At 40.4% G+C, this 25,258-nt stretch overlaps 1 protein-coding gene across 1 annotated transcript in view; it reads right to left on the reverse strand.

Moving 5' to 3' along the window:
• Positions 1-25,258, reverse strand: part of mpped2a (metallophosphoesterase domain containing 2a) — a 65,479-nt gene that overhangs the window by 36,395 nt on the left and 3,826 nt on the right. The window contains exon 2 of the mRNA XM_084541167.1: positions 8,404-8,585. Coding sequence (XP_084397293.1) covers positions 8,404-8,585 — 182 coding nt within the window. The remainder of the gene's footprint in view (positions 1-8,403; positions 8,586-25,258) is intronic.

Here is a 25,258-nt window from a genome sequence, read left to right on the forward strand (position 1 = left end):
TGTGCAATTACTTAAACCAAAGTCAGTGGAAGGAAAAGTGGTGTCAGCTAACCTGCGCAAATACCCAGAACAAATAATTTATAATAGTGCTGCAACTATTGTTTTTCATTACGGATTCATCTGCTTTCTTTTTTTGTAGTCAATTTATGAATTGTTCAGTCTGTGGGAAAAAAAAGTCACAACTTCTATAACCTAAAGTTATGTCAACAAATTACTTGGTTTATCCAACCACCAAGTTCAATAAGGAGCTTTTGTTCCTTATCAAACAATAGAAAACAAATCATGTGAGAGGCTGGAACAGGGAATTGATTGGCACTGGAAATTTTTCAAATTCCATTTTATGTCATTTCCCACCGTCTGCATTGATCTGTTGCGACAGGAAGGTCGCGACAAGATTTGAAGAAAATGAGTATTGACTTATGAATCTGTTTACTAAAGCAAATTTCTTAACACATTGGCATACTGTTAGTGTGCTGTGAAGAAGGGATTGTACCGACCGAATACTGTACCGTTTTGTTACAGCAATCAAGCTTGGACAAATAAATGTAGGCTGGATGTGTTTTGCCATGTAGCCAGCAATACTTTGGTAGCTAGGGCGAAGGATTGCGTTTAAGAACATATATCCAGCACTGACCTGGTCTTATTGACAAGTATACACTACAGGTTTACTACATCTACATCCACTAACAACATAGAGTTTGGCCCCTTTCAGACCTGGCATTAAAATGCATCCCGAGTGATCCACTTGCAAGAGACCAGCTTGCATGGACACACATGCGTGGACACACCCAAATCACATTTCAGGCAAGTTTGAGGTGGGATCACCGAGACCACATATGGAGGTAGTTTGAGTCACTTAAGACCAAATCTTTTGGCAGTATGAACGCACAACACGTCCTGACCACAATGACGGATTGCCTATCCAACTGACATCCTCTCGCAGCAGCTGTTTGCACAAGACTCTACAATATTATCCTAAATTATGTTAGTTCTTTTTCTGCCTTTACCCAACCGGCCTCATGCAGATAGGTCTCCTTATATGGGCTGAGCTCTAATGAAGGTTTCTTACAGTTAAAGGGAGTTTTCCCATGCCACCATCACCTTAGGGTTTGCTCTGGGGGATTCTGCCCCTGGTAAAGCATCTTGAGACAATTTCAATTGTTATTTACACTATAATGGAATTGAATTAAATTGAATTGAATTTGAAGAACGCCATCTCAAGTTGGGGCTCCAGACATATGTCAAGATTCATTTTAATGGTGTGAACATATGAACTCTTAGCAGGATACTTGTGATCCAATCACTTAGAAATAGGGATTGTATCGGGAAATCTGTATCAGGGCCAATCCAGGCATTTTTATAATGACAGCTAGCCTGATAACCACGAAAGCTCAGGGTAGCTATTTATCTTAGGTCTGCCATAAACCAATTCCACATCTCTGTAGCATCAATATGTTTTCTTCCTCTTCTGTTTTAATGGGGGTTGGCTAGCAACAAAGCTGCCAAATCTTAGAAGAAGAAGAATCTAAATTATAATGGGAATGTTTCACGAGGTGGTAGCAAGAGAAAAAAAGGCAAAAGCTGCGTCAAATCAACAACAACAAACTATGAACGCTGCGTTTAAAAGAAGAGAAAAGTTTCCTCTAGACAGCGTCATGGTGAAAAATATCACAGAGAGGGTTGCAGAGTTTATGGCACTGGATGACCAGAACATGTCTGTAGTAGAGAACAAAGGTTTTTAGTGTCTGTTGAAGCATCTGGAGCTAAAATAAAAGCTACCCTCTCGACAATACATTAAACTGACAGCCCTATTCTTGGACTTAATACAGTTGCACGGTGCACATGTGATCTAGGAGAAAACCATTAAGATGAGAAAAGTCTTTATGAATCTTTAGAAGAGGACATTTAGTTTATTTAAGATCGGATCGGGACTCGGATAGGCCAATACAGAATATTTAAAGTTCGGTATTATATACATCCTTACATAGAACACTTATTAATATTAGGTCTGGCAGGGCTTTTGACTAACAGGTATTTTTAGTTAACCGCTTTATTCATCTGTTTCTATAGTGCATTTTGCTGCGGCTAGTAACAGCTGTAATAACAGCTTATAATGTAAGCCAATAGGGCAAACTGAACAAAATACTGAATGAAGAGTCCAATAAAACGTATTTGTTGAATAGAAATGGTTTTGATTCGATATGGCAAGTGAAAGAAAAGATGTGAGCGTGCTACTCAATTTTGCAATTGTGTCCACAATTGGAACGAAAACTAATAGAAACTGAATACATGAGAATGAAAATTCAATACAAACACACTGCCTCAATACAGACGGATAAAAAAAAAAGACACATCGAACTTGCGTGTGTGTGTTTGTGTGAGTCTGAAAAAGAGAGTGTGTTCTCCAAAGCTGGAAATGAAAGAATCATGACTCCCTGGTCTATAGGTTTCATTCCCACTGCTCTAAATTAGCTTTTCACGTCTCAGGATCATAAATTCAAGTCTAACCTTAAATGAGAGCGCCGTCTCTCAGTCCCATAGCACTCTAACTGGATCATGCATCTATTTCCTCGCTCACACACACACACACACACAACCCAAAGCGAATCATCCTCTCCACCAACCACCAGGCAGGGAAGAACCTCGGAAAACATAATTACCATCAAACAACTCCATCTCCATTACTCCACAGGGAATTTCTACTGCTTTTTATTGCCACTGTGATACATCTTACAGAGTCTTCTTGCAGTGACACATCTAGATTTATTTCTTTTATTCTTCTCCGACAAACAAGGCTTTGAAGGAGAGCAAGAAAAACAAAACAAAATTTTGAAGAACGACTGAAATGTTTTGTCATATGTCTCAAACAGGCAGACAAGAAGTGTAACAAGAGAAAAACATATGCGAGTTCAAAAACACTTCATTTGGAATGTATATTTCACAGAGCAGTACTAAGCATACGGTCTTTCCAACAGACGTTTAACAAAACAGTTATATTCTACATGGAATCGCGCAAATTAAAATGGTCGCCAAGAAAATTAAAGTGTCATCTCCTCAAATTAATTGAAAGAACCTAATAGCATGTATTGTAATTAGCACGATCAATCAATATTTATTTGGATGTCAAAAAAAGATGACAAAAGATGCAAAGAAAAACTTTTAAAAGCAAAAATAATTAACCTAAATCTCAGACTTAGACTTTAAAGAATGAAATAAATGTTAAATAAATTAATTTAGAAGCGGTTGACTTTTAAAGATGTACATTTGCGACTCTGTGCTACCCACCGAGCTAACGTTAGCGTCCAGCTGGTAAACAGGCTGGAGAATTTAGCAGGTAAAGATGAAAATATTTCCTTAAGGAGTTGGTGCAGAACAAAACGGAGCTAAAAGGCGCTACATCTGGTGATCCTAAACACAACGTCAAACACATGCTAATGTAAGCTGGATATGTAACATGTTTTCCGACAGCCAAAAAACAACTGAGAAGCAGAAACTGGGGAAACTTTTTGCAGTTTGAGATTAGCTGATTGAAAAGGAAGTAGATGAATCCCACATCCACAAATTCTGTTCAGATTTTCGTTAATTAGTTTGTCAATTCTGGTTGAAATTCCAATTCAAATAGATGTGACTGCAGAAAATACTTTGTGCTGTTAAACTTTCTATGTTCATGATGCTGGTTTTGAACAGTGATTGTATTTTTGTTAAGCAACCGGACTTTTGTCAAGCTTGTGTTTTGAGCCACTGCTTTGCATGTACGCAAAGAGTGGCTCAAAATGTCCAACGTTTACTTTCAGGAAATACTAAACAAAACTCATTTCCTTAGACAGTTTCATATACATCACAGTGGAATTAGCAGCACAACAGCCAGTACTTTGTATCCTTCATTTAATTCCCAACAGATGGTAAAAATCTTGTTCTCTATAAAAACCCTGACCATGACTGGGAAACAATGCATTTTTCAAAGAGTACCTCAAGTCAAACCAGAAGACAACAATAAAAGCAATAACCATCTGTGACAGATATGTAGTTTCAAAAATGAAATAAGAGCTTTTTCTGAGACAGAATAATTCCCACATGCGTAGGCTTTGAGCATGTCTAAGCAATCGGTCCATACATGCGAACCTCGTGAAAACAATTATTGAACTAATGTGCTTTTCAAATTGCAGTTTTCCTTGTGATTTTCATCACGTTGCTGTCCCTTGGCCTCATCCATTCTCCTCATTCAAACTCTCTCCGCCTCCATCAACAAGGAGAAAAACTGTCCTTGGAGGAAACATCAAACCTATCACATGCACTTTCTTTATTAAAAAACTTTCTGTATGTAAACCTCACAGCAGCAAAGCAACAATATAAACAGGCTGTGTTTCCTCTTCCTGCAGATGGCTGAGAGCAGATACAAATGATACTGAGTGGAACAATGAAACCCTAAAATGTTTTCATTTTGTGCCTTTAAAGAGCTTTTAAACTTCTTCATCTAAATCCATTACTGATAAAAAAAAAAAGAAGATACTGCTAAAACTTTACTTTAAGAAGCTTCTGGCCATGGAAACTCACTCAAAGTGCCTGAGTAAGAACATGGACTGAGATTATTATGTACTAATAAAACTCTCCTAAAACCTGACTAATGTTACTGTTTTTAGTTATATAGTATTTAGGAGACTATTTAAAGGCTTTGTTTTTAACATACGACCATATTTTCACTTTTCTTTTGAATTCATAGCGGTATCAGTGTTATTTCTTCTTTCCTTAAATTTGAACTGTGACAGATGACTAAGTTAAAAGACTAAAAGGCAGTTTAGGGTCCTGCATCAATTTGACGACGTAGCTACAGCGACAGCCCAGACCCTACACAGACCCAAACGCTGTACCACCTCCCCAGAAATGTAACTGGGCGTCGTGATGCAGACTGCAAGAGCTGTGATTGGTCCGCTTGTTTTTTTTTCCCTAATTGATTGTTTTGGATCAATAAAGATGGAACACATGGAGGAAAGGTTAACTGAGGAGTTTCGGAGATACAAACATTTGTGTGACCCGTCTTCAGCGAAACTTCTGCAAAATTTTGGCAAAGGTTTCAGTCGCCATTGTTGAAAGTGAAATGGGAAGTAGAAACTTAATTGCTCACTTTATCTGTATCTGATTTATCGTCTGCCCATCTCCTTTATTGTAAATTATGTTATAGTTCCTGTTTATAGTCACATACTCACATTTAACGCACAAATCCATCTGTGTAATATGTTTACAGTACCTCATTCAATCATTGTGTATATCTTGCTCACTCACCTGTATATATGGTCTCACCTCATCTGTAAATATTGTCCATATGCTGTAATAACAACCTGTACCATACTGCTTATACACCACACTATTTATGCCACGTGCACTTACTGCCTATTGCACTTCTGGTTAGATACTAAACTGCATTTCATTGCTCTGTACCTGTACAATGACGATAAATTTAATCTAATCTAATCTAGTCCCGCAGAATCTTAAATGAGCCTTAAGATAGAAGAAGTTACACAGTTCTCATCACATGAACATGCAGTAACCTCCTTTCTCTGGGGTTTCAGGTTCTAGGTTCTGTAAAGCGTATGCAAAGAATTTTGATCATTAGTGATGTTAATAAATAAAACTAAATTAAACTGGTATTTCTTTATCGGATAATGGAAAATTCCCAGTTAGCAGTGTTTGGGAAAATGGACACTTGCCTTCATGCAATCATCTAGTACCTTGGTCTTGAGGGTTTATTACCCAAAGTAATATCTTTTTTTGATGTGTGGTTCCAGTATTTCTATCAGAACAACAAACTTTACCGCCGACATCTTGTAATACACCTGGAAACATTGCGGCGTCTTCTCATCATCGATTGGAGCCAATATTTTCTTTTTCTTTTTCTACTTACAAGAAGTGAAGGGACCACAAAATCATCCCCGAGTCCTGACGACTATTGTATTTTTTAAGGCTGGGTATTCAATATCCATTCATTTAATGACATTTCCATTCTGAAACAATTCTACTTAATATTAAAACTGATGTTGTCATGGGTGGAGACTTGAGATACAAGCTATATATCTTCTGTCGTCAAACTTTTAAAACGTAATTGATGGTGCTCTGTGTGCTGAAGCTACTGTCATCTCCCTCACAGGTGGACTAATGTCGTTGGCATGGTCTCGCAGGATTCATCGAGTAAAACCAGTCTCACGAGATCGCAGCAAGATTTCTAAATGAAGGAAATGGCCTGTATTTAAAAACTTGATACAAAGATTGTCTGTCATTGTGAATTATGGCAATATATACAATAACTACATGTGTCAGAGTCAGTGTGGAAGGTTTCTGAGTGTAACTAATTTTAATCAGATAATGGTTTCAAAATACACACACGATAACTCAGGAGGCAATGCCATAGGTTGGGGCCCATGTTTGAAAATGAATGTGTTGGGTTTTCTAAAATTGACTCCTTTTACCTTTTACCTTAGGTCACAAGTCACAAGTGTCTTTTTGTGCCCCCATGCTGCATCTACCCAGGGGTACAGTTTCAAAATACAGAACATGAACTGCCACCACTAAACAAAGTCATTTTCCACTTTACTCTGCATTGATTTCACATTACGACCAATATCTCTCTTTCTGGCTAAAAAAGGAATGCACACGCACACACAAACACACACACACACACACTATCCTGTCTGTGTTGATAGATGACCTTCTTGTGGTGCTAGGTGCTGTTTTGAGGGTGACACAGTAAGAAAGAAAAAAAAAGATAGAGAGCGAAGAAATGGGACGTGTACAAGCCAGCATGAGTGTGTGTTCACCCCTCGTGCATTGTGCGTGTATTTGTTGTGAGTGTGAGTTTCAGGGGATTTAAGGGCACAGCACCTGGCAGCGCTTTAAAGAGTCAGCTGTGGTAAACGGGGCGGACCGCTCGATTCAGGAAATCTGATTCTAACGAGAGGATACAGGAAATGGCATTTATCCAAAACAAAAAAAAATATGAACTGATATCGGATCTTTTAAATGGAAATTGATTTGAGTCTGAAAAATCTGTTTTTTTAAACCTAGTCCAGTGTTTTAGACGAATCATTTGTTTTGAGCCTGAAGGTTTAACGCTCACTTTCATCATTTGTACCTAGCATCCAAACCATTATACAATCCCTTCTATATCTTAAATTTTAAACCATTTTAAATGCCCTCCACAATGGTTTTAATGTGGAATTAGAGGTTGCAACCAACCACATGAGGAGGAAGATGAGACAGAAGAAGAAACCATCCACAAATCACTAATGTGAGTGTAACCCTAGATGTTGTAAATGGGCTTTTCAAATTGTGTCTTTGACAGGAATGTACATTTAATGTGTATAGTGAAATTCGGATAAGGCAATTTGAATATACTCTGAGAAGATTATCCTGCTGGAGTGATGGGAGATGTTTCTAAAAACTGGATTTTTTTTTTTTTTTTGCTGTGAAAACTGGGTCAGTGTTTGAGGCCACTTTGACTGCTGTGAATCCAGACCGGTTGCAGCCGCTGTCCTTGCAGGGGTAAAACCTTCACAGCCACCTTCAACTTTACAGGGGGGGTGAGGGTGTGATATTAAAAAATCGATTTTACGAAGAGTACTACTTTATGGTTTTTAAACTTTAAGGTCCAAAAAAGAAATATAAGTCATGACAGTTTCATTTATAAAAAAAATTGTTTAACCCTTTTTGACATGACAGTTGTTTTTGACATTTCTCTTTTGTTTTTCATCATGCACAAATAAAGAAAAAACTATTTCACTTGACAGCAGCAGAAAAAGCATTTTCAGGAGCTTTGAGCTGAACATGAATTTTAAGGTAAATGAATCCAGATCATCATCCACTTTGCTGAATGTTCCTCCTCACTTGGCTCAGGAAACAAAAAGGATTCAGATCCCTTAAAATGTGACAGGTCAGTGCGGTGGGTGGCATCTATTGATTAATACACTCAGTGAGAGGGAACGTCAGACAGTGTGTGTAACACGGCTACATTAGAGGGAAGAGAAAGCCTCAGAGCTGCTTCACTTCTTAATGATCAGGGTCCAGAGATGACACACACGCTGCTGGGACTCAAACCAGACGCAGGCCACGACTCCCACCCACAGCATGGAGCCAGAGGGAAAGGTCAAAGGTTAACTGAAGCAGGGTGTTAGGTCACAGGGGTTAAACTGGACACTTAAGCACAGCAGTTGTGAAGTATACAGGGGAGTGGGGTGGGGTGGAGGCTCTGACCCTACCTCTTGCTCATTACGGACTGCACATGGAGTCAGGTGTGTGTGTGTGTGTGTGTGTGTGTGTGTGTGTGTGTGTGTGTGTGTGTGTGTGTGTGTGCGCGCATGTGCGTGAAAACAACGCGTGTGTCCGGGTGAATGTGCGTGTCAAGCAGTTTGGTACCTAGCCAGTCGTTGAACTTCTTGACCTCAGAGGGCAGCCCCAGCTCGGTGAAGTCGCCCATGTGCAGCAGCACGTCGCCGTAGGGCATCTGGATGCCATCTGTACGCGAGTGTGTGTCCGAAACACACACAAACCTGGTGTGTCCCGCTGGCTTTGGAGTGTCATAAGGAATAGGGTCCACCCTGAAAAGACAAACAGAGAGAGAGACTTGATGTGGTTGTAGGTCTGACCAGTTTAAGATTCTTTCTAGATTTTAATTACACACGGTTATTTTTTGGTGATAAATACATTTAGGCATTTGGCAAAGTTTTATAAAAGTTTATAAAGTTTTATAAAAGGTTTATGTATATGTTTACACTCGGCTGAGATGATTCTTTTTACCTATTTGGAAAAAGTGTGCCTTAGCCAGAGAGGGAAACATCTTTTAGGAATACTTGGGAATATCCTTGTTTTCCTGAATGGTACTAACGACCCATTAATGGCCAGAGAGTCCGGTCTCATGGTGTGAACCAGTCATTTAGAAAACTGAAGACGAGTTGCAAAATGTCTTCAAGAAACCCAACAAGTCCAGATTCCCTGGTTCAAACTGACCTGGATGACTGATAAGTTCTGATGTAGCCAACATTTAAATTCCAAGAGTGATCAGCTTCTACAGAATAAACCTTGATTTATTATATCTGCGCAGAGCGTACGTCGTGGCCTCTGCCGGTGTAAGAATTTAAATTTGTGTGTCAGATTCGTTCTGTAATTCCACCTCTAAAATCCTAGTCAGCTGTACCGAGTTTATCTTTCCACTTCAGACTTCAAACAGTAGGAACTGGAACCGTGTCCTTTATTTATTATAGCCATTTGTAACTTAGACTACACTGAGGCCTACACAGCCACATTCATTGGCCATAAACCAGCTGATGGAAACGCACCTAATTCACATTTTTAGTTTTTGCAACATCATAAAAGTCTGTTGCATCTCAACTTCCCACATTTTCTCACAGTCCCAACAAATCACCTTCAAAGCTTCACGCTATCAACTTGAAAATATTACAGAAATACTAAAAAGGGAATTTCTGACCCATGAAATGACTGTCATCAGCCAAGTACATTTGAATCTGTGTTATCACCATGGTTATCACCAACAAAAAGACCAAAGGCACAACATTTGCAGGCAGTAAAATTTTCCACTTATTTCTCTGACATCTGCCCTTGATTTTATTCATTTTATAGTTCTGAACACCATGCTTTCCATTAATATTGACAGAATGTGCCCCTTTTGCTCTTTGTGATATTTTTTAAAAGTGCTTTGAGCACAGAAGCATATTTTTAGGAAATGTATGCTAATTTCACACCAGACAGTAGAAAACTGGAACCTTAAAAAGATAATTTGTTGTGCAAAATAAATTACACGGTCCACAGAATAATGCATGTAGCAGGGCAAAATACATCTCAGAGAAAAGAGGAGACTTTATGAAAGCAAAAAAATGTGTAGTTTTGTCTGGAAAACAGCCAGTGATTTGAGAAACACAAGGAGGGCAATGGCTGTTTTGTGGCATCAGATTGGCATAAGAGACTGTGAATTAAAGCCTGCCCTATCCTTTCTGTCCATTATCTAAAGAAAAAACACTTAGACCCAAGTCTGGCTGGAGAAAAAAGCCCTTTATGCAGCCTTTTTGTTTGTTGTATGCACGTCTGTTAAAAAGGAAGAAAAACCTGTACTTTTTTCTGTCTGAATGAGGGGGAGAAAAAATAATCTTGTCTGTAATTGAAGTCTACAATGTGCAATCCTCCATCACTCTGCCACTAGACCATTATTTCATTAGAAGGGATGTCACTCTCTCGACAACATCAGACACATAATCAACCCTGCAATCTCCAACCTGACACACACACACACACATGCAGAGCTAACTCGCAAGCGTGCACAAACATGGCAAGGCAACAGCCAGAGATGAAATCAAAAGGTTTCAGACGGGAGAAAACGTCATTAACAGAGATAGAGAAAATAGGCACTTTTGCACAAAGGAAAAAATCTTATTGGAGGAGGGGGCAACATTGCATTTGAGGGTTCTCATTCATTTTGGAAGCAATTTTCCCATTTCTGTGTGTCATGTTGAGTAGAATAATGGAAATGGAAAGCTAACTGAAGCCTGGAATCTGTTGTAGTTCACATTTTCTTTTTTTTTTTCTTGTTGGTGTTGTTGTTGATCCGAAATGTCATCTGCAGGATCATGTGAATAGTAAGACAACAGTGGACAAGCTGGTCACCGTCTAAGGAAAACACCTCTATGCTATGTGGATAAAATCTTCCATCAAGATTTACAAGTGGGTGAAAATGGAAAAAACAAACAAACAAAAAAAACAGACAAAAACATACCAGACAGACATCAAAGAACTACCACCAATGATCGCGTATGTCTGGACCAAAAAAGTTGCACTTGAACACGCTGCAAAGACTGCAGACAACAACCAGCTGGTAAACAGGTGGCAGTAATCTGTAAAGGGGAACGGGAAACTGGAAGAGCTGCTATTAGCGGGGAGGCTAGGAAGCAAGGATGAGCTACAAACTGACATACAGATCTAGCCTCTCCTGAATCATGCTGGTCTACAGTTTATTCATTCTCAATAATTATGTCCTTGTGAAAATATTTGTGGATTTGAATGTTCAGATGGGAACACACAGCAAAAACCACAACCCCAGATGTTTAATGACGACCCAACACTGGCACATGGGCGTTCATCGTCTTGGTGTGTCACGGCCTTTAAGATCCCAAGAAAACAACTTTTTATACAATATGTCTTGTGTAATACACCATATATTCACCAGTATCTAACACATCAATGACAGAAAAGTTGCTTAATAGACAGTCATAATGTTAATAGCAGAGTTTATACCTTTGCGGGACATAGACCCCATAACTTAAGCAAACACCGCTTAACTTCACTTATCGTCAAGCTGATCCCCCAGTCAAAGGGCTATCTTTGATCGACACATTGCTTCACCAAGTCAACGCGCTGAAATGACTAAAAAAGCCGCCAACAAGGGTCTGACTTTTTTCAACAGTGCAGGAAGATCGATTACTAAGGGCCAATCGATCTCCCCTACAAAAAAGTAAGGTCACAACTTTTCCACAACCCAACTCTGCCAATGGACAACCATCAGCTTAGTGCGTCACTGCCTTTAGTAAGATGATCTCCAAGTTTTAGGAACCATTCTTCATATATAGACATATATTATGAAAAACTAGCGATCCCAATACTGTAGAAGCACTCTCTATTCTGATAGTATTTTTTGAAAATTCAAAAAAAGACACAGAAACAGATGTGAATGTCTATTTTTGTCCAATCACACATGCTAAGGTATTGCACAACATGAAATATTACAGGCATTGATGTCTCAGTAGAAACAGCTCGTAAAATCAACATGTCAAACAGCCATTGTCTCCCTGAATACAAAAGAAATGTTGTTTCCAATTCTGCAAAACTGGAAGAACATCTTCTATTGAACAGCTAAAAAAAAAAGAAAAAGAAGAAGAAACAGAAAATCTAACTATGACTTGTAAACTTAGGCCATGTCCAAACAGCGTAGCCTGAAAAAAATGCAGCCTTCTCAGAGTTTAAAGAGGCATGTCTGTAATGTAATATAGTGGTGGTGGTGCCAACTGAGATAATTTTCCATAGCAGTAAAATCTTTCCACATGTAAACAACTGTGCAGCACTTTGCCAACGAATAGAGCTTTAAATTCACGGATCTGGAACTATTTCAATGTTTTACCCGAAGCAACCTTCCCAAACTAACAAACCCCTTTCCTTTGGTTTAAGGTATAGTTTTGGTCTGAACATCTACTTCCCATTCTCCGTACTCCTTCTCTGTCGGCAATGAACATTTGAGTTTTAATGATTGTTTTTTCTGTTTGACAGATTTTAAGATTCAGTAATTATAAACGAACACTGGCCATCATCCATCTGCCCCTGACCATGCAGAGCTTATAGACTACAAAGGACTTCGAATCTCAGTTTGTAGTGATTATTAGCTGTGTTTGCACTAGTATTTGACTAATAATTTGAAGAAAAATGCCTCATGTAACATCCTCAATCAGAACAGACTGTCCCGATTGGATGGACTTTAATCAAATAGACAGGTGTTGTGTAAACCTTTGATAATCTGTTCAATAGGAAGATATTAGTTCCTAATAACCATGTAAACACTGGATCTGATGGTTTCTCTCTGGTTGGAATAAATCCACTCTGGCTGAGCATGTTAACTCCACATGGGGTAAACATGGAGCTAACAGGTGATGAGTTTCCAGGAAGGAGAGAAACTAGAAGTAGCAAGACAACCAGTTGTTAAAACAAGATCTGAACGAAGATGAACAAAGCTGGAATCCATGTGGACAGCAACGTCTGAAAAGTGGAAACATCTTAGTCATCTTCTTCTATTGAATGAATTCTGTGCTAAGGGGCAATCGATCTTCATTTGAAAGAATGATCGACCCTCGGATCAATATTTTAAATACACGCCATTTCCTGCATCCTCTTGTTCTCGCTGCAGTCTGGTTTTACACTACCACCGTGCAACAAGATTAGTTCACATGTGAGGGGAGATCCAAACGTGAGAGAAGCTACAACTCTGAGAGCACCGTCAGGCCTGAAAGCTGATTAGCTTTAAAGCGTTTGACGACACAGAAGAGCTGCGCAAAAGCAAAGCCATAAGCAAGATGTGGAACTGGAGGTAAAATATTGTGGCAACACCAATAATCTCTAATTCAAATTGTTTAGGACTGATATTGAATCGTGTTGATTGCAGAAATCAGTAGCAACAACCAGCCCTGTTCAGAGTCGTCAATAAATCTGGAGAAAAGTCTTCTTCTTCTGTTTTATTTCCAGTAGACTTGACGCTCCACAAGGGAAGAACCATTCACATCAGGTTGAAGCAGCTTGTAGCTGTGTGCCTTAAGCCAACAACTACAAAACTGAATCTAGTCTGCTGCCTGTGGCTTGTATGTCGTCACTTGTAGCCTGCAGTCAGTCAGTCAGTAGTTGGTAGTCATGTATACTTCTTCCTCAGCCTCAGCTGGGAGATCTCAGCTTTGCTCTGATACACCAGAGCAGACCGACATTTGCAGTCATCCAAGCAGGCCTGAACTACATATTAAACACTGACCAAAATGAAAAACTAGCCACAGAGATAATGGTATTTACTATTGACCGCGTGCAGTAAATAAGTCTCTGTGCTATTACACACACACACACATACACAAACACAAAAACAGACATACATTAAGCCAGCAGAGTAGCATATACATTGCAGTGTAGCTGCTGATTAGATTTGCTGCTCTGTGGTGCCCGGACGTCACGCAGCTTTACGGGATATAACGGTTCTTGTCATGGAGAAAGGACGAATGCAGACTCACATGGGACACCACAACACATTCATATATACGTATATATACACACACACACACACACACACATACACACGTACACGCATATTAAAACCAAGCCAAGAGAAAAACAGCCTCCATCTCCTCCCCTTTCCTTTGAGATTTAATCCACCCGGAGAATGTAAGTAAATACCAGCAGCCCCTATCAATTAGAGCAGGCCCAGGCCAAGAAACCTTCATGATAGTAATGCATTGGTCTCACACACACACAGACACACACATAAGAGAGAGAGACCCTGTCTTTCCTGTTAACATATGACTGTATAACAATCCAGAGGTTCATTAGTAATGTATACAGGAGTTCAGGAGTTCAGCACTGCAGCAGAGGGCTCTGATCTATTGTAAACGGAGACAGTGAAAATGAAAAACTCTTCCTGCGCTCCAGCAGCAGGTAAAAGAATATTCTCCAGTGACAGACTGAACTGTGTTAGCATGAAGGTTCGTGTTAACATGTCTGAGCTTCGGCGTGACATCAGAGGGAAGACTGCGGAGGGAAAAGAGTGTGGGGCGGGGGGAGTGAAAGGAGAAATGCTAATGCGCTAGGGGAGGGCAGGAGCACACTTTGAAATCCGCCATGACATTGGAGGTGACACAAAACCGAGGTCTGCGGCTGCAAAAATATCTGCCTGATGTAGAAACGTCTGTGATCCTTCAGTGCAGAAAGCTCCGTGGATTAACTTCTCTTCACCTATGGCTACAATGTCACGAGAAAAAATTGCTCAAATCCATCATCTCCATGCTAGGAAATTAAATTTTATTCCTGCAACTTTACATTTCGTCGCATTTTGATCATAAAGTGCAGTTTTCTTGAGCCTGTCAGTGTTACTGTGACGCTCCTGTGTTTGATTTTAAAGATTTCACAGATGACACTAGATGCTCTTCTCTTCCTCTTTTTCAGTTTGCATTTTCCCTGAAAAATGTCAAGTTGCCCTGAGGACGTCACTTGTTCGCAATCTGGCCAGACTTAAATATTATCTTTAATATCATAAAAGCCCTGTAGCCTCCGTAAATCACGTTAACTGCATTGTTTTAAAAGCAACAGTAAAAGAAAAGTGACAAGTCTTGCAATGCTTAGTCCTTAAAAACAAAACTAAATAAATATATAACACAGCTTTAAGCACAAGTTTGAACTCGTATCGCACAGAAGAGGCTAACGGTGAGAGGAGTAAAGAAAATAATCTGTGTGGGAGAGACAGACGGAGGGAAGGAGGAGTGCTCTGTGATGTCTGTAGGAGGATATTTCATTTGACTGAGCACACTTGGCTCCGTGGCCTTTTGGAAAAACACACAAGCAAACGGGGTCAGAGTTCAGCCCGGGCTTGCTCCTTCAAACGCGACGCTTAACTCCAGCAGCAGATAAGAAGGTCGCCGTCTTTGTCACTCTCCGGCTCATCGAGCTCTTTAATACGCCACATAATCATTATGATTGATTGCTTCCAAGATTTTTTTTTTTTTTTTCGTGAAAACCTCCTCAGTCCTCACAGCATCCAAAACAGACTGGATGTTTGCTTCATGGCCAAAAAACTGTCCGGCTAAAGAGCTCCTATTCATCTTTATAAGAGACAAGTTAATGTACAAAAAAGACCAGATTTAACAGTTAACTCCATCATGTTACTGAAGAAAGGAAGTAAAGAGACAAAACAGACACAGGTGAGAATGAGGCTTTGAAAGTTAGTAAAATCTTAAATGTTTAGGTTTGCTGAGGCCAGACTTGCAACGTTTCTGATTTTCTAAGAAGACCTTCCAGTAATCTTTTAGTGATTTTAAGAAAGATTGAGGACAATTTAATTTAAATAAATATAAAATTAAGCTGATTTATGACGAGGAAGACATTCAAAGGTCTTAAACTACATATTACTGTTTATAATCAATGCCGTGTATATGTATGACAATAGCCTGCAACAAATAAGGAAACAAACAACACAAAAGTAGTTTTAAACAGATAATTTCATGTTGATGATATGGTTGCAATTCCTGCTGAATTTAACCAGGACTTTGGTTGGTCTTGAATCTGCTTTACACCGGAAGGTAGAGAATACCAGAGAGTTGCGTCTTTAATTGAATACGTCGTTTGTGTAAATGAAGTGCGTAATTCTTCTAGCCTGGCAGCCAGCACGACTTCACCTGCCCACCATATTTTTTGCAGCGGAAAATTGGACTGGAGTAGCTCCATTGAGAACTGATTATGCTTCAACAAAGATCTGCCACGCCAGTCAAAATTGTTTGGGTTAGGTTTTATGTCACAGAAGTGACGTAGCACATGTCATCTGAGCACAAAGGAGTTGAGTTTGTTTGGTTGGACGACTATCCAATTTAGTTTATTTTTTTTCACCCTGTGTATCAGATTAAACACAGCCCATAATGAAATCCAAATGTTACCAGACTCATATCCTGATAAGGACCGAGTCTGGCTACAGGATGTGGTGTTAACAGCAGTCGGCTGAAGTCAGGTTGTGAAGATGATAAAAATCAGGACTGAGGTGGTGGTGTTTGGAATATTTAATAAATTTATTGAAACTGAGTAAATTACGAATTGTTGAAACGTTACAAAGATCCTAGCGGTTTCTTAGCCAGGACGTTGATGGCTCGATCATAGATGGATGTAAGTGGTTTGGTAGCTGCGTCTGACGCCTGAGACCAAGAAGTTATGGAGTATGAGAGAAAACATTTGTAGCATGTATAAATAAAAGCGTTGTGTGAAATGGGTGTGGCACAGGTTAGTACAGATGCCTCACAGCAAGAAGATTCGGCCGACTGGGGCCTTTCTGTGTGGCGTTTGCATGTTCTCCCTGTGTCTGCGTGGTTCTCTAAATTGGCCGTAGGTGTGAGTGTGAATGGTTGTCCGTCTCTCTGCGTTAGCCCTGCGATAGACTGGCGACCTGTCCAGTGTGTACCCCGCCTCTCGCCATAACAGCTGGGATAGGCTCCAGTCCCCCCGCGACCCTCCAGAGGGCAAGCAGAAAATGAATGAATGAATGTATGGAACAGACAGCAACAACCAATTTGTCTCAGTGTTTGAAGACTGGCCCAGACAGTCAGACAGTATGGATTATGTTATGTATAATGTAACAGGCATTCAGAAGCATATTGTCAATTAAGGACAGTCTGTACTTCCAGAATCATGGCTATCAATGAGACGTTAACCGTGCCAACCGCCGCTGAGCTGTCGTGTCCATATGCCTGCTCATTTTTACCTGCAGCAACCTGCGCCTGAAGGATTATCTTCAAGCACCTCCTCAATGAAGGCCACCAGCGGGGGACACAGCCACCGCAAACCGTCAGGGTCAAAGAGGAAATGTGGAAGCACACTGCTTATGAACGAAAGCTTCTTGTTACATACGCGATAAACAGTTTCATGACTCACTGGTTCACAGGCTGATAGAAAGACAGAGCTGGTTTTTCTAGTCTAACATAATCTTCTCGCTGTAGCAGGATTAATTCCTGTTAATTTTGCAAGAAAATTTTAAATTTATTTTACGCTGAACTACCGATACGGATACTGAGAAATCCAAGACATGTTACTTCATGAAACTTGAATTCCTTCATGAAACAGGATCAGCGTTTAGAAAGAGGAAATTCTGTGACGGATTCACTGTCTGAAAAGCTTTTGGGTAATGTTTTGGATTAACAGAATAAGTACATAGAATAAAGATAATCATTGTGTTCTTTTATTCAATATGTCATGCAAAAGTTTCTCTGATTTGTTTGTTAATTTACATAATTTAAATCTGACATGACAGATGAATTGTTGCGGCCGTTAATGTTTTCCAGAGAATAGAACTAATTGAATTGAGAAAATATTGTGTAGTTTGCCACCTATTATACAGTCAGCGTCATTGTTTTTATACCAAAATCTGTCTTATTGAAGATACAAGAGCTTTGATTACAACTAAAATCACAGCAGCCAATGGTAAATGTGCATCTCTGCTTCATCACCCATTTATTGCATTAAAGGAGAGAAAACGTGACCTTTGTGTGTCCACAACGTTTAAAGGGAGGGCATTTTAAAACACAACCACAGCAGAACCAGGGACTCAATAGTTACCGCTCTCTCTCCGATACCGTCTTTATTGCTCTTTCAGGAGAAACATCAGACCACAATGCTTCCCATTTCCTCTGTCTATAACCTCTGCATCAGTTCCCTTCCCCCTTCCAATAGACTCTCTCGCTCACACACACACACACATACATACGCCGCTCACTCATCCACGGTGCAATACCATTTCTCTGAGAGGAGCACAGAGAGCGCCTCTCTTATCTTCTGCGTTTCAGCTGTCTGCGCTAATTCAATAAACTTCAGAGGAACAAAATGAACACAGGAATAATGGAGAGGTTGGGGGCTGCTGCTGGTGCTGGTGGTGGTGGTTTACAGTTGAGCAGAGGAAGAAGCAAAGGTGGAGACGAAAACCAAAAAAAAAACAACAAGAAAATCTAGTCCAACATGTCCAATATTGAGACGGAGGCATTCACAAGAGGATAAAAATTAAAGTAACACAAGTGCACTTAAAAAAAAACTTAAATAAAATTAGAATCAATTTTTTTAAGAATGGTAAAAGATGGTTGAGTGTTTCGACGCACCCCCACTCCTCTCTTTTCTCCATTTGTACGGCTAGTGTGTGTTGTCTTCATAATGGCCAACACAAAGCCCGAGTTGGAATATCAGCGCTGGAGGAACCTTCCGGCGCTGCACTAGGAAATAAATTGCTTCTGCTAATGCCCCTTTCATTATGGCCGAGTCCTTAATTGTGCTGCCGACAGTCTGCCTGGCTGCAGGGCTGATGGGAGAAATGCTGTGGAGATGGGCATGACGTGGGCCCCCAGGTGGGCCAAACACCAAACTAGCCCACTGCAGGGAGAATAAACTAGTGGAGCAGCGTTTACCTGGACAGAGAAGACTACAAAACTACAGAACAGCATCAAATAAAGATATCACTTCGACGTCGCTTTCACTTTCACCCCTTATGTTTGAACCAAAGAGTTGCACACTGACAAACCAGCTGGCACATGTGAGAGGAAGTAACTCATAATAACAGCAGGTGGGAGTCGTCTGTGTTCGTGATTCAATGTTGGGAAAAAGGAAGCGCAACCATTAGCTTGGAGGCTAGGAAGCTAGCACACTGGCACGCGCATTAATGAAATCCAAACGGCATGTTTCCAGACTCATATTATGATAAGAATTCAGTTTGGATATGCTGGCTATACATTTATAAAGTCAAACTTACAAATCACCATTGTAGGGAGCAGAATAACCACAGAATAAAATAAACAACACCTAACAACTGAACCACTGCGTTGCTATTTCTGAGACAACAATCAAAATTTAATTATGAAAACCTACAGTAAATCTTCAGAGATTAAATCTAAATTCTTTCAGCTGTTTAGTTTCTATTTAGACTGAACTGATCCCATCTCCAGAATGACAACATTTCCATCTCCTTGCTTACTGGTATGAGAAATTAAATCATTTATTTGAATTGGAGACAACACATTTAGAAATACCTTATTAAGAAGAAAAGGAAGTGATTAGGATTAACCCTAGGAGTGTGAAATGAGTCATCGGTAAAGGCAAACTAAACACACTTTAAACATGGTCTCGTCCCGTTGAGAAGTTGCAGCCTCACAGAGTTTTGCCTCTTTTTTCATGTTAAAGTTGAAGTGACATCGTCAGGGGATTGTGCCCTGCGATGCCAGGCTCTGGAGGCTCAAAGGGCCAAAATCTCAAAGACATCAAAAGACTTCAATCTGCCCCCTCCCAAAAAAAAAAAGAAAAAAAAGAAAAGAGCAGACCTGTCCAATGTCAACTGTCACTTAACCTCCCCACCACCACCATCAGCTCCACCACCACGACCACTGCCAGGCTCCTGCAGCAGGTCAGGGGTGGAGAGCGAACTTAATCAAGGGTTCTCCTGTTACAAAAGCCCCTCCACTCCTGTCGGCGAGTGGCAGCGGCAGGCCGACAGAAACAAAAGGCCACGAAATGGGTCTGGGTCTTTGTTCTCAGGAGAGCTGAAGCCTGACTGCTGCTGCTGCTGCTCCACAAACCGTTTGAGAGGCAAATAGAAGAAGGGACGGCGACGTTCAGGTGTTTTCAATTGTGGAAAAGTCATGTTACACGAGACTTTTTTATTCAGATTGTTAGAGGAACACAAGCGGCCATGTAAAGCCACAAGTCAAACATGTTGGTGTATATTGACGAGGTCGGTATCCGTGCTAGCGTCTCCTTTACAACTGACCAATAACAACTGTGCGCCAGCAAAAACATAAAGGTGGAGAAACAGCAGGGAAATCTCTTAGTGGAAAACAGATCAGACACAGGCCGCAGAACAAAACCCCCGAACAAGTTCTGGTTCCTAAAAGTGAATCATCATCAGTCATCTGGAGACACTTTTGGTTTCAAACCAGACGACCACAAGCAAGAACAGACACTGGCTGGAGTTTACCTTCAGGTTTTAGCTGCACCACAAGCTAATAAAATAACTGTATTGCAACAATTAAAGTAAGAACAGTGAAAACCAGACTAAAGTAGCAAAGTCAAAACACATGTCTGCCTCAAACATGAATTTCAATAGTTATATTTCTTAAAAAACAAGACAAATATGTGGGTATTTATAGTTGTTATGATAATATTTAGCAAAAAGGGGGAAAAGGTTGAAACAAAGCAGAGCATTGTTGGACCTTAAAACGGCAAAAACATGACTCAGAAAAAAAATTGGTTTTCTCTTGTTTGCTTTCACATCCAACTTAAGCTGTGAGGAGAGGGTGTAAATACTCTGACATTTGTGGAAAATCAGACAACAGAGGAAGCTTTAGAAATTCCACAGTTCTCTTGGCAAGTTATTTTTTTTCACAATTAATTTGCCAATTATGCGAACATTTTCATCTTCAAGACGACCCCCGCTGCTGAGGGCTTTGTGTAAACAAGGTTTAACTTGTTTATGCACAACATGAAACAAGGCGCGCGGGGTTCTTCCCCCTGCAACGAGACGCAGTCTATTTCGCGCCGAAAATGGAGTCACATGAGTGGAAAAGCTGCCATTACCAACACAGAGATGGAAACGTCCTGTTTAATTACCGTCGCCGCACTTCGACCGGCTTCCTCTTGTCACATGACACCGCACGCCGAGCGTCCTCCCGCCTTCCAGTACACAAACTCATTTATGGAGACTGAAGAGAAGGCTGAGTTTCACTCTGCACACTTATAACAGTATCAGCTCCTCTCACTGTGCAGCTCCAAAACAATTTCCTCCACCACATTTACTACTCTGTTCCAACATACTGGGAAAAGGAAATATGGCCCATTAAAAAAAAAAAAAAAAAAAAAAAAAATCCTTCAGGAGTTCATTAATAAAAACCACAACGGTGTTGAAAACGAACGTGTGAAGGCTGTGTTCTTCTGGCGCCGCTTCCTCGCCAGCTTGTGTCAGAATATCCACGTGTGTGGAAGCAGGCGGCGGCGGCGGCGCCATTGAATGATTCATACTTATGAGCTCCTCAATTATTCAGAGGGCGGGAATAATTAACAAGGCATCTGGAGAAGAAGGAGTTTGTTAAATGTGGAATATATTTTTTTTTTTTTTAGTGTGCGGGGAGTTGGGGGTGTAGGAGGCTGGAGAATTTCCATTTCCCTGCATTAAAATTAATGTAATGAGCTCAGGTGCCTCGAGTGAATGATGTTTTAGACTGAGTAAATAATAATAGTAATAATAAGAGTAATGGCCTCAAAAGGAAAAACACGTTAACACCAAGCTTTACAAGGATACAGAATCCCCAGTCTAAAGCAGGTAACCACAACAACAGGACTCCTGCACTACCAGTTTGTTCCTATAGATGACACAACACGTGATGTGAATCAGGTAGTTGGCTACGCCAGAGCAATAAAACACTCTGAGGCCTCCTAATATTGGAAATAAGCAGACAAACTATCACACATTTAGGGTCAAAGCTGCCAGCTTTACAAGATGTATTCTTTTCTTTAAATCCCTTAAACCAGGACTGGTCCCATCCTGCCATCTTTTAGTGCAGTGCCCTCTGGGTGAAATGTGTCAGCAGATCCAAGTCTGAACAGTTTCAAAGATTGTCCGTGTCGTTTGATGTTTATTTATCAAGTGCCATCTTTTCTGTGTGTTCAGCTTTTACAAAGGAGACACACAAAAATGCAGCAACATACGGGGCTGAAAAACAGCAGGGAAGCAAATGTTAAGTGCCAAAAACTGTCCTGGAAGCCGGCCCATATTGTCCCCCACCCTACAAAATTTTAATGGGTGAATCCCAGTCCCGAGTCGCTCGATTTGGAATTCATTGCGTACGTCAGAGATCTGCTGGGCCAATCAAATACTTTGGATGGGCTTTAATGGGAGTAACAGCGACAAAGTCATACAAGTCACTGATGTTGTTTACAACAAAATGTGTCTGATTGGTTGTAGGACTATCCGATTACATGCAGAGGTATTTTTTTTTTCCCTCTGTTATGTTTGAAACTCGCCCAATAATAAAATCTAAATGCGATCTAAGACTAGCCACTGCAGTTCCTCAAATGTCCACTTGAGGGGGAGTACGTCCCCACACACCTGCATATTATAAATAAACATTACAGCCTGGAGCAAACAAAAACTGCTCTCGTCTCTGTAGCTAATGTGTTCGTGACAACTGTAGGGGTTTCAATTTTTACATAAATTCAAACTCTGACTACTTTTAGAACGGTTGTGAGTCGAAGGCCGAAGACACATTGAGCTTCAGAACTGCTCTTCGGGAAACGTACGAGTGATACACATTGCTCACCCCCAAATTTCAAATGGTTGAATGCAAATAAATGAAGACGACCTACACAGTTTCTTGCGGAAATCCTTCGGTAAGCTTCTTTCTCTACATTACTCCTGTACAACTTTAGCAGAACCGTAGACTACTGAGTTGACAGGAGGAATTTGCTGCTGTTTAACACCCTGAACTGAACATTTTAAAAAAACCTGAAACACAAATCAAAGCTAGCGACTTAACCATATTGAAAAGTGTTTCCAAAATGCTCTTGATTCAACACAGTCTCATTTAAGGTGCTATAAAGAAAAGAGACGTCACGTCACTCGGACCCTCATTAAAAAACACACTTCATAATGACCAACATCCTTAAACAAGTCAAATTTGTGTCAAAAAGAAAAATTGCTCATATTTCATATACAACACACATACACCCGCAGTTAAGTGCAGGATTTAGGCTTTAAAGAAACACGTATGAATTTCCTAATGTATGCAAATGCGGCGCCGTTAAATCAGATTATACTTCTAATGACACAAACATCGCTGACCCTGGCTGCACCGCCGACTGACTTGAACGGTTGCACACGTCCAGGGGGAATTAAATAAATTAACACTCTAAAGGCGTTAATGGTCTAATGCAGTTAAATCATCGAGTGAGAAATGCCAACACATCTGCGATCACGATCAACCGCAAACAGCATCATCCTTGCACAATCTAATCCGGTGCACTCAATTAATTCCATGTTATTCGGGGTTTGGGTCACTGTTCTCCCTCCCAACGCTTCATGTGGCCATTTCCTTCAGCCACACCCACACACACACAAACAGCTGAAAGGCTTAAAGCAAAACTCCTTACTTAGCTTCAGGCTCAAACAATTAGTTGATCATGTTATGAAAAGTTTCTCTTTGCAGTTTTTTCTCAGAGTTTAAGTTGTTAGCAAGAGAAAGAAAGGCAATTTTAAGATGCATTATTGGGCAGTAATAAATTGTAAGGTGCTTCTTTTAAAGGATTCATTTTAAAAAGCAGGTAATTAATTGTAAAAATAGTTATTAGATGAAGTACTAATAGGAAGGGGGAGTTCTTTGCCAACGTTTTATGACCAAAGCTACATATATTAAGAGCATTTCAGCCGATCTGCCAAACTACGGGTTTGCCATTAACCTTTCTCTGGAGTCCACTAACAAGATTAATTCAAAAATTCAAGTGCAAAGTTTTTTGTTTTTTTTTTCCTTTCAGTTCAAACTCTCGGTCTGTCTGTCTGTCTGGTCGTCTGTCGGGGCCCAGATTCTGCTCAAATTGGATTCGAAGCCATTAGCGTCCCAACTCGAAGCATATGTTCCAAGTTGCTGAGCATTTCATTTCACAAGACGACGACGATGAGGGGGCTGAAGAGTGGAGGAGGAGGAGGAAGAAGAAAAAAAAAAAAACAGACAGCGCAGAAAAATAAAGCAGACACAAACAGGGCTGGACTGAGTCTGTCGTTCACGTACGGACAGAGACAGAAGCGTCCCGTGCTCTGAAAGACAACCCACTCCAGGGTCACGTTCAAAAGCATTAGCGTTAGCTGCCACTGTGTGTGTGTGTCTGTGATCTACGTCTGTTTTTTTTTTCCATGATATTTTCCACGGCACACACAAAAGGCGCCGCTGTACTCCATCGGAGAAATCTAAATATTCTGTCTACAGGGGGGAGAAAAAACATTAGAGCGAGGATTATATTTCAAAAGGCGGGCAACCCCCTTCACTTGAACTTCTTTTTTTTTTTTTTTCCTTTCAGAGAAGCAACAACTTTATTTATGTCCAGACGCCGTGGATGCAGTGAGAGAGGAACCGCGCGCACGTCGGATCATTATCTCTCAAATCTAAACAAGCCTTTACTTTCCTAGAACAGAGCTCGTATTCTATAAGCACTTAAACCTAGCGGGGGGATGGGTTCGTAGGAGTGTGTGTGTGTGTGAATGTGTGTGTGTGTGATCCCAGGGTTCCCAGTCTGAGTTTAAGAATGACAGGGTAAAACACTGCAGGCTCTGTGGAAGCCAGGAAACAGCCTAATGTATTTATCCAAACACATATCTGCTGAGAGGCCCCACGGCTTCAACACATCCTCTTCTGCAGCGACTTCACCTCCAAAAACTACCACAGTGAAACTGGGGGATCGTACAAAAATGATTATATAGATAAACACAGAGATTACTGGTTCAGAGTTAAGGGTGTAAACGTATTTCTGCGTGTCTGTCAGAGCAAGGGAATGCAGAAAGTCTTCTTTTAGCGCCAGTTTCACAATGAGTGAAGTCATTTTCTGCTAAAAATCATCCACAATCTGTTCTGATTTGTCTGGAATGAAACTGAACTGTTTACAGATGACAGCTGATAATCCGTATTTAGAAACTTTTCAAGATGTTCTTCTTAAAACGTCAACCAGATCGATTCAAGAGTTTTTACACACCAGGCTTCTCTGACTGAACTTTGCTCATGAACCAGTGTCTGAGAGGAAGCATCCCAACTTTCCACACGGCTATAAACAAATCCAGCCAATCGAAGAAGAAATAAAAATATTAATCAATACAAATACAAACTGGCGGTGTGATTCTGTCAATATGTTTTCAATATTTGCATCGAAAAACTCAGAGTGAAAGTGAAAATCGGTGCATGTAACTCCTGCTAACTTT

This window comes from Chelon labrosus (genome assembly GCF_963514085.1).
Source record: "Chelon labrosus genome assembly, chromosome: 3".
Classification (NCBI taxonomy): domain Eukaryota; kingdom Metazoa; phylum Chordata; class Actinopteri; order Mugiliformes; family Mugilidae; genus Chelon; species Chelon labrosus.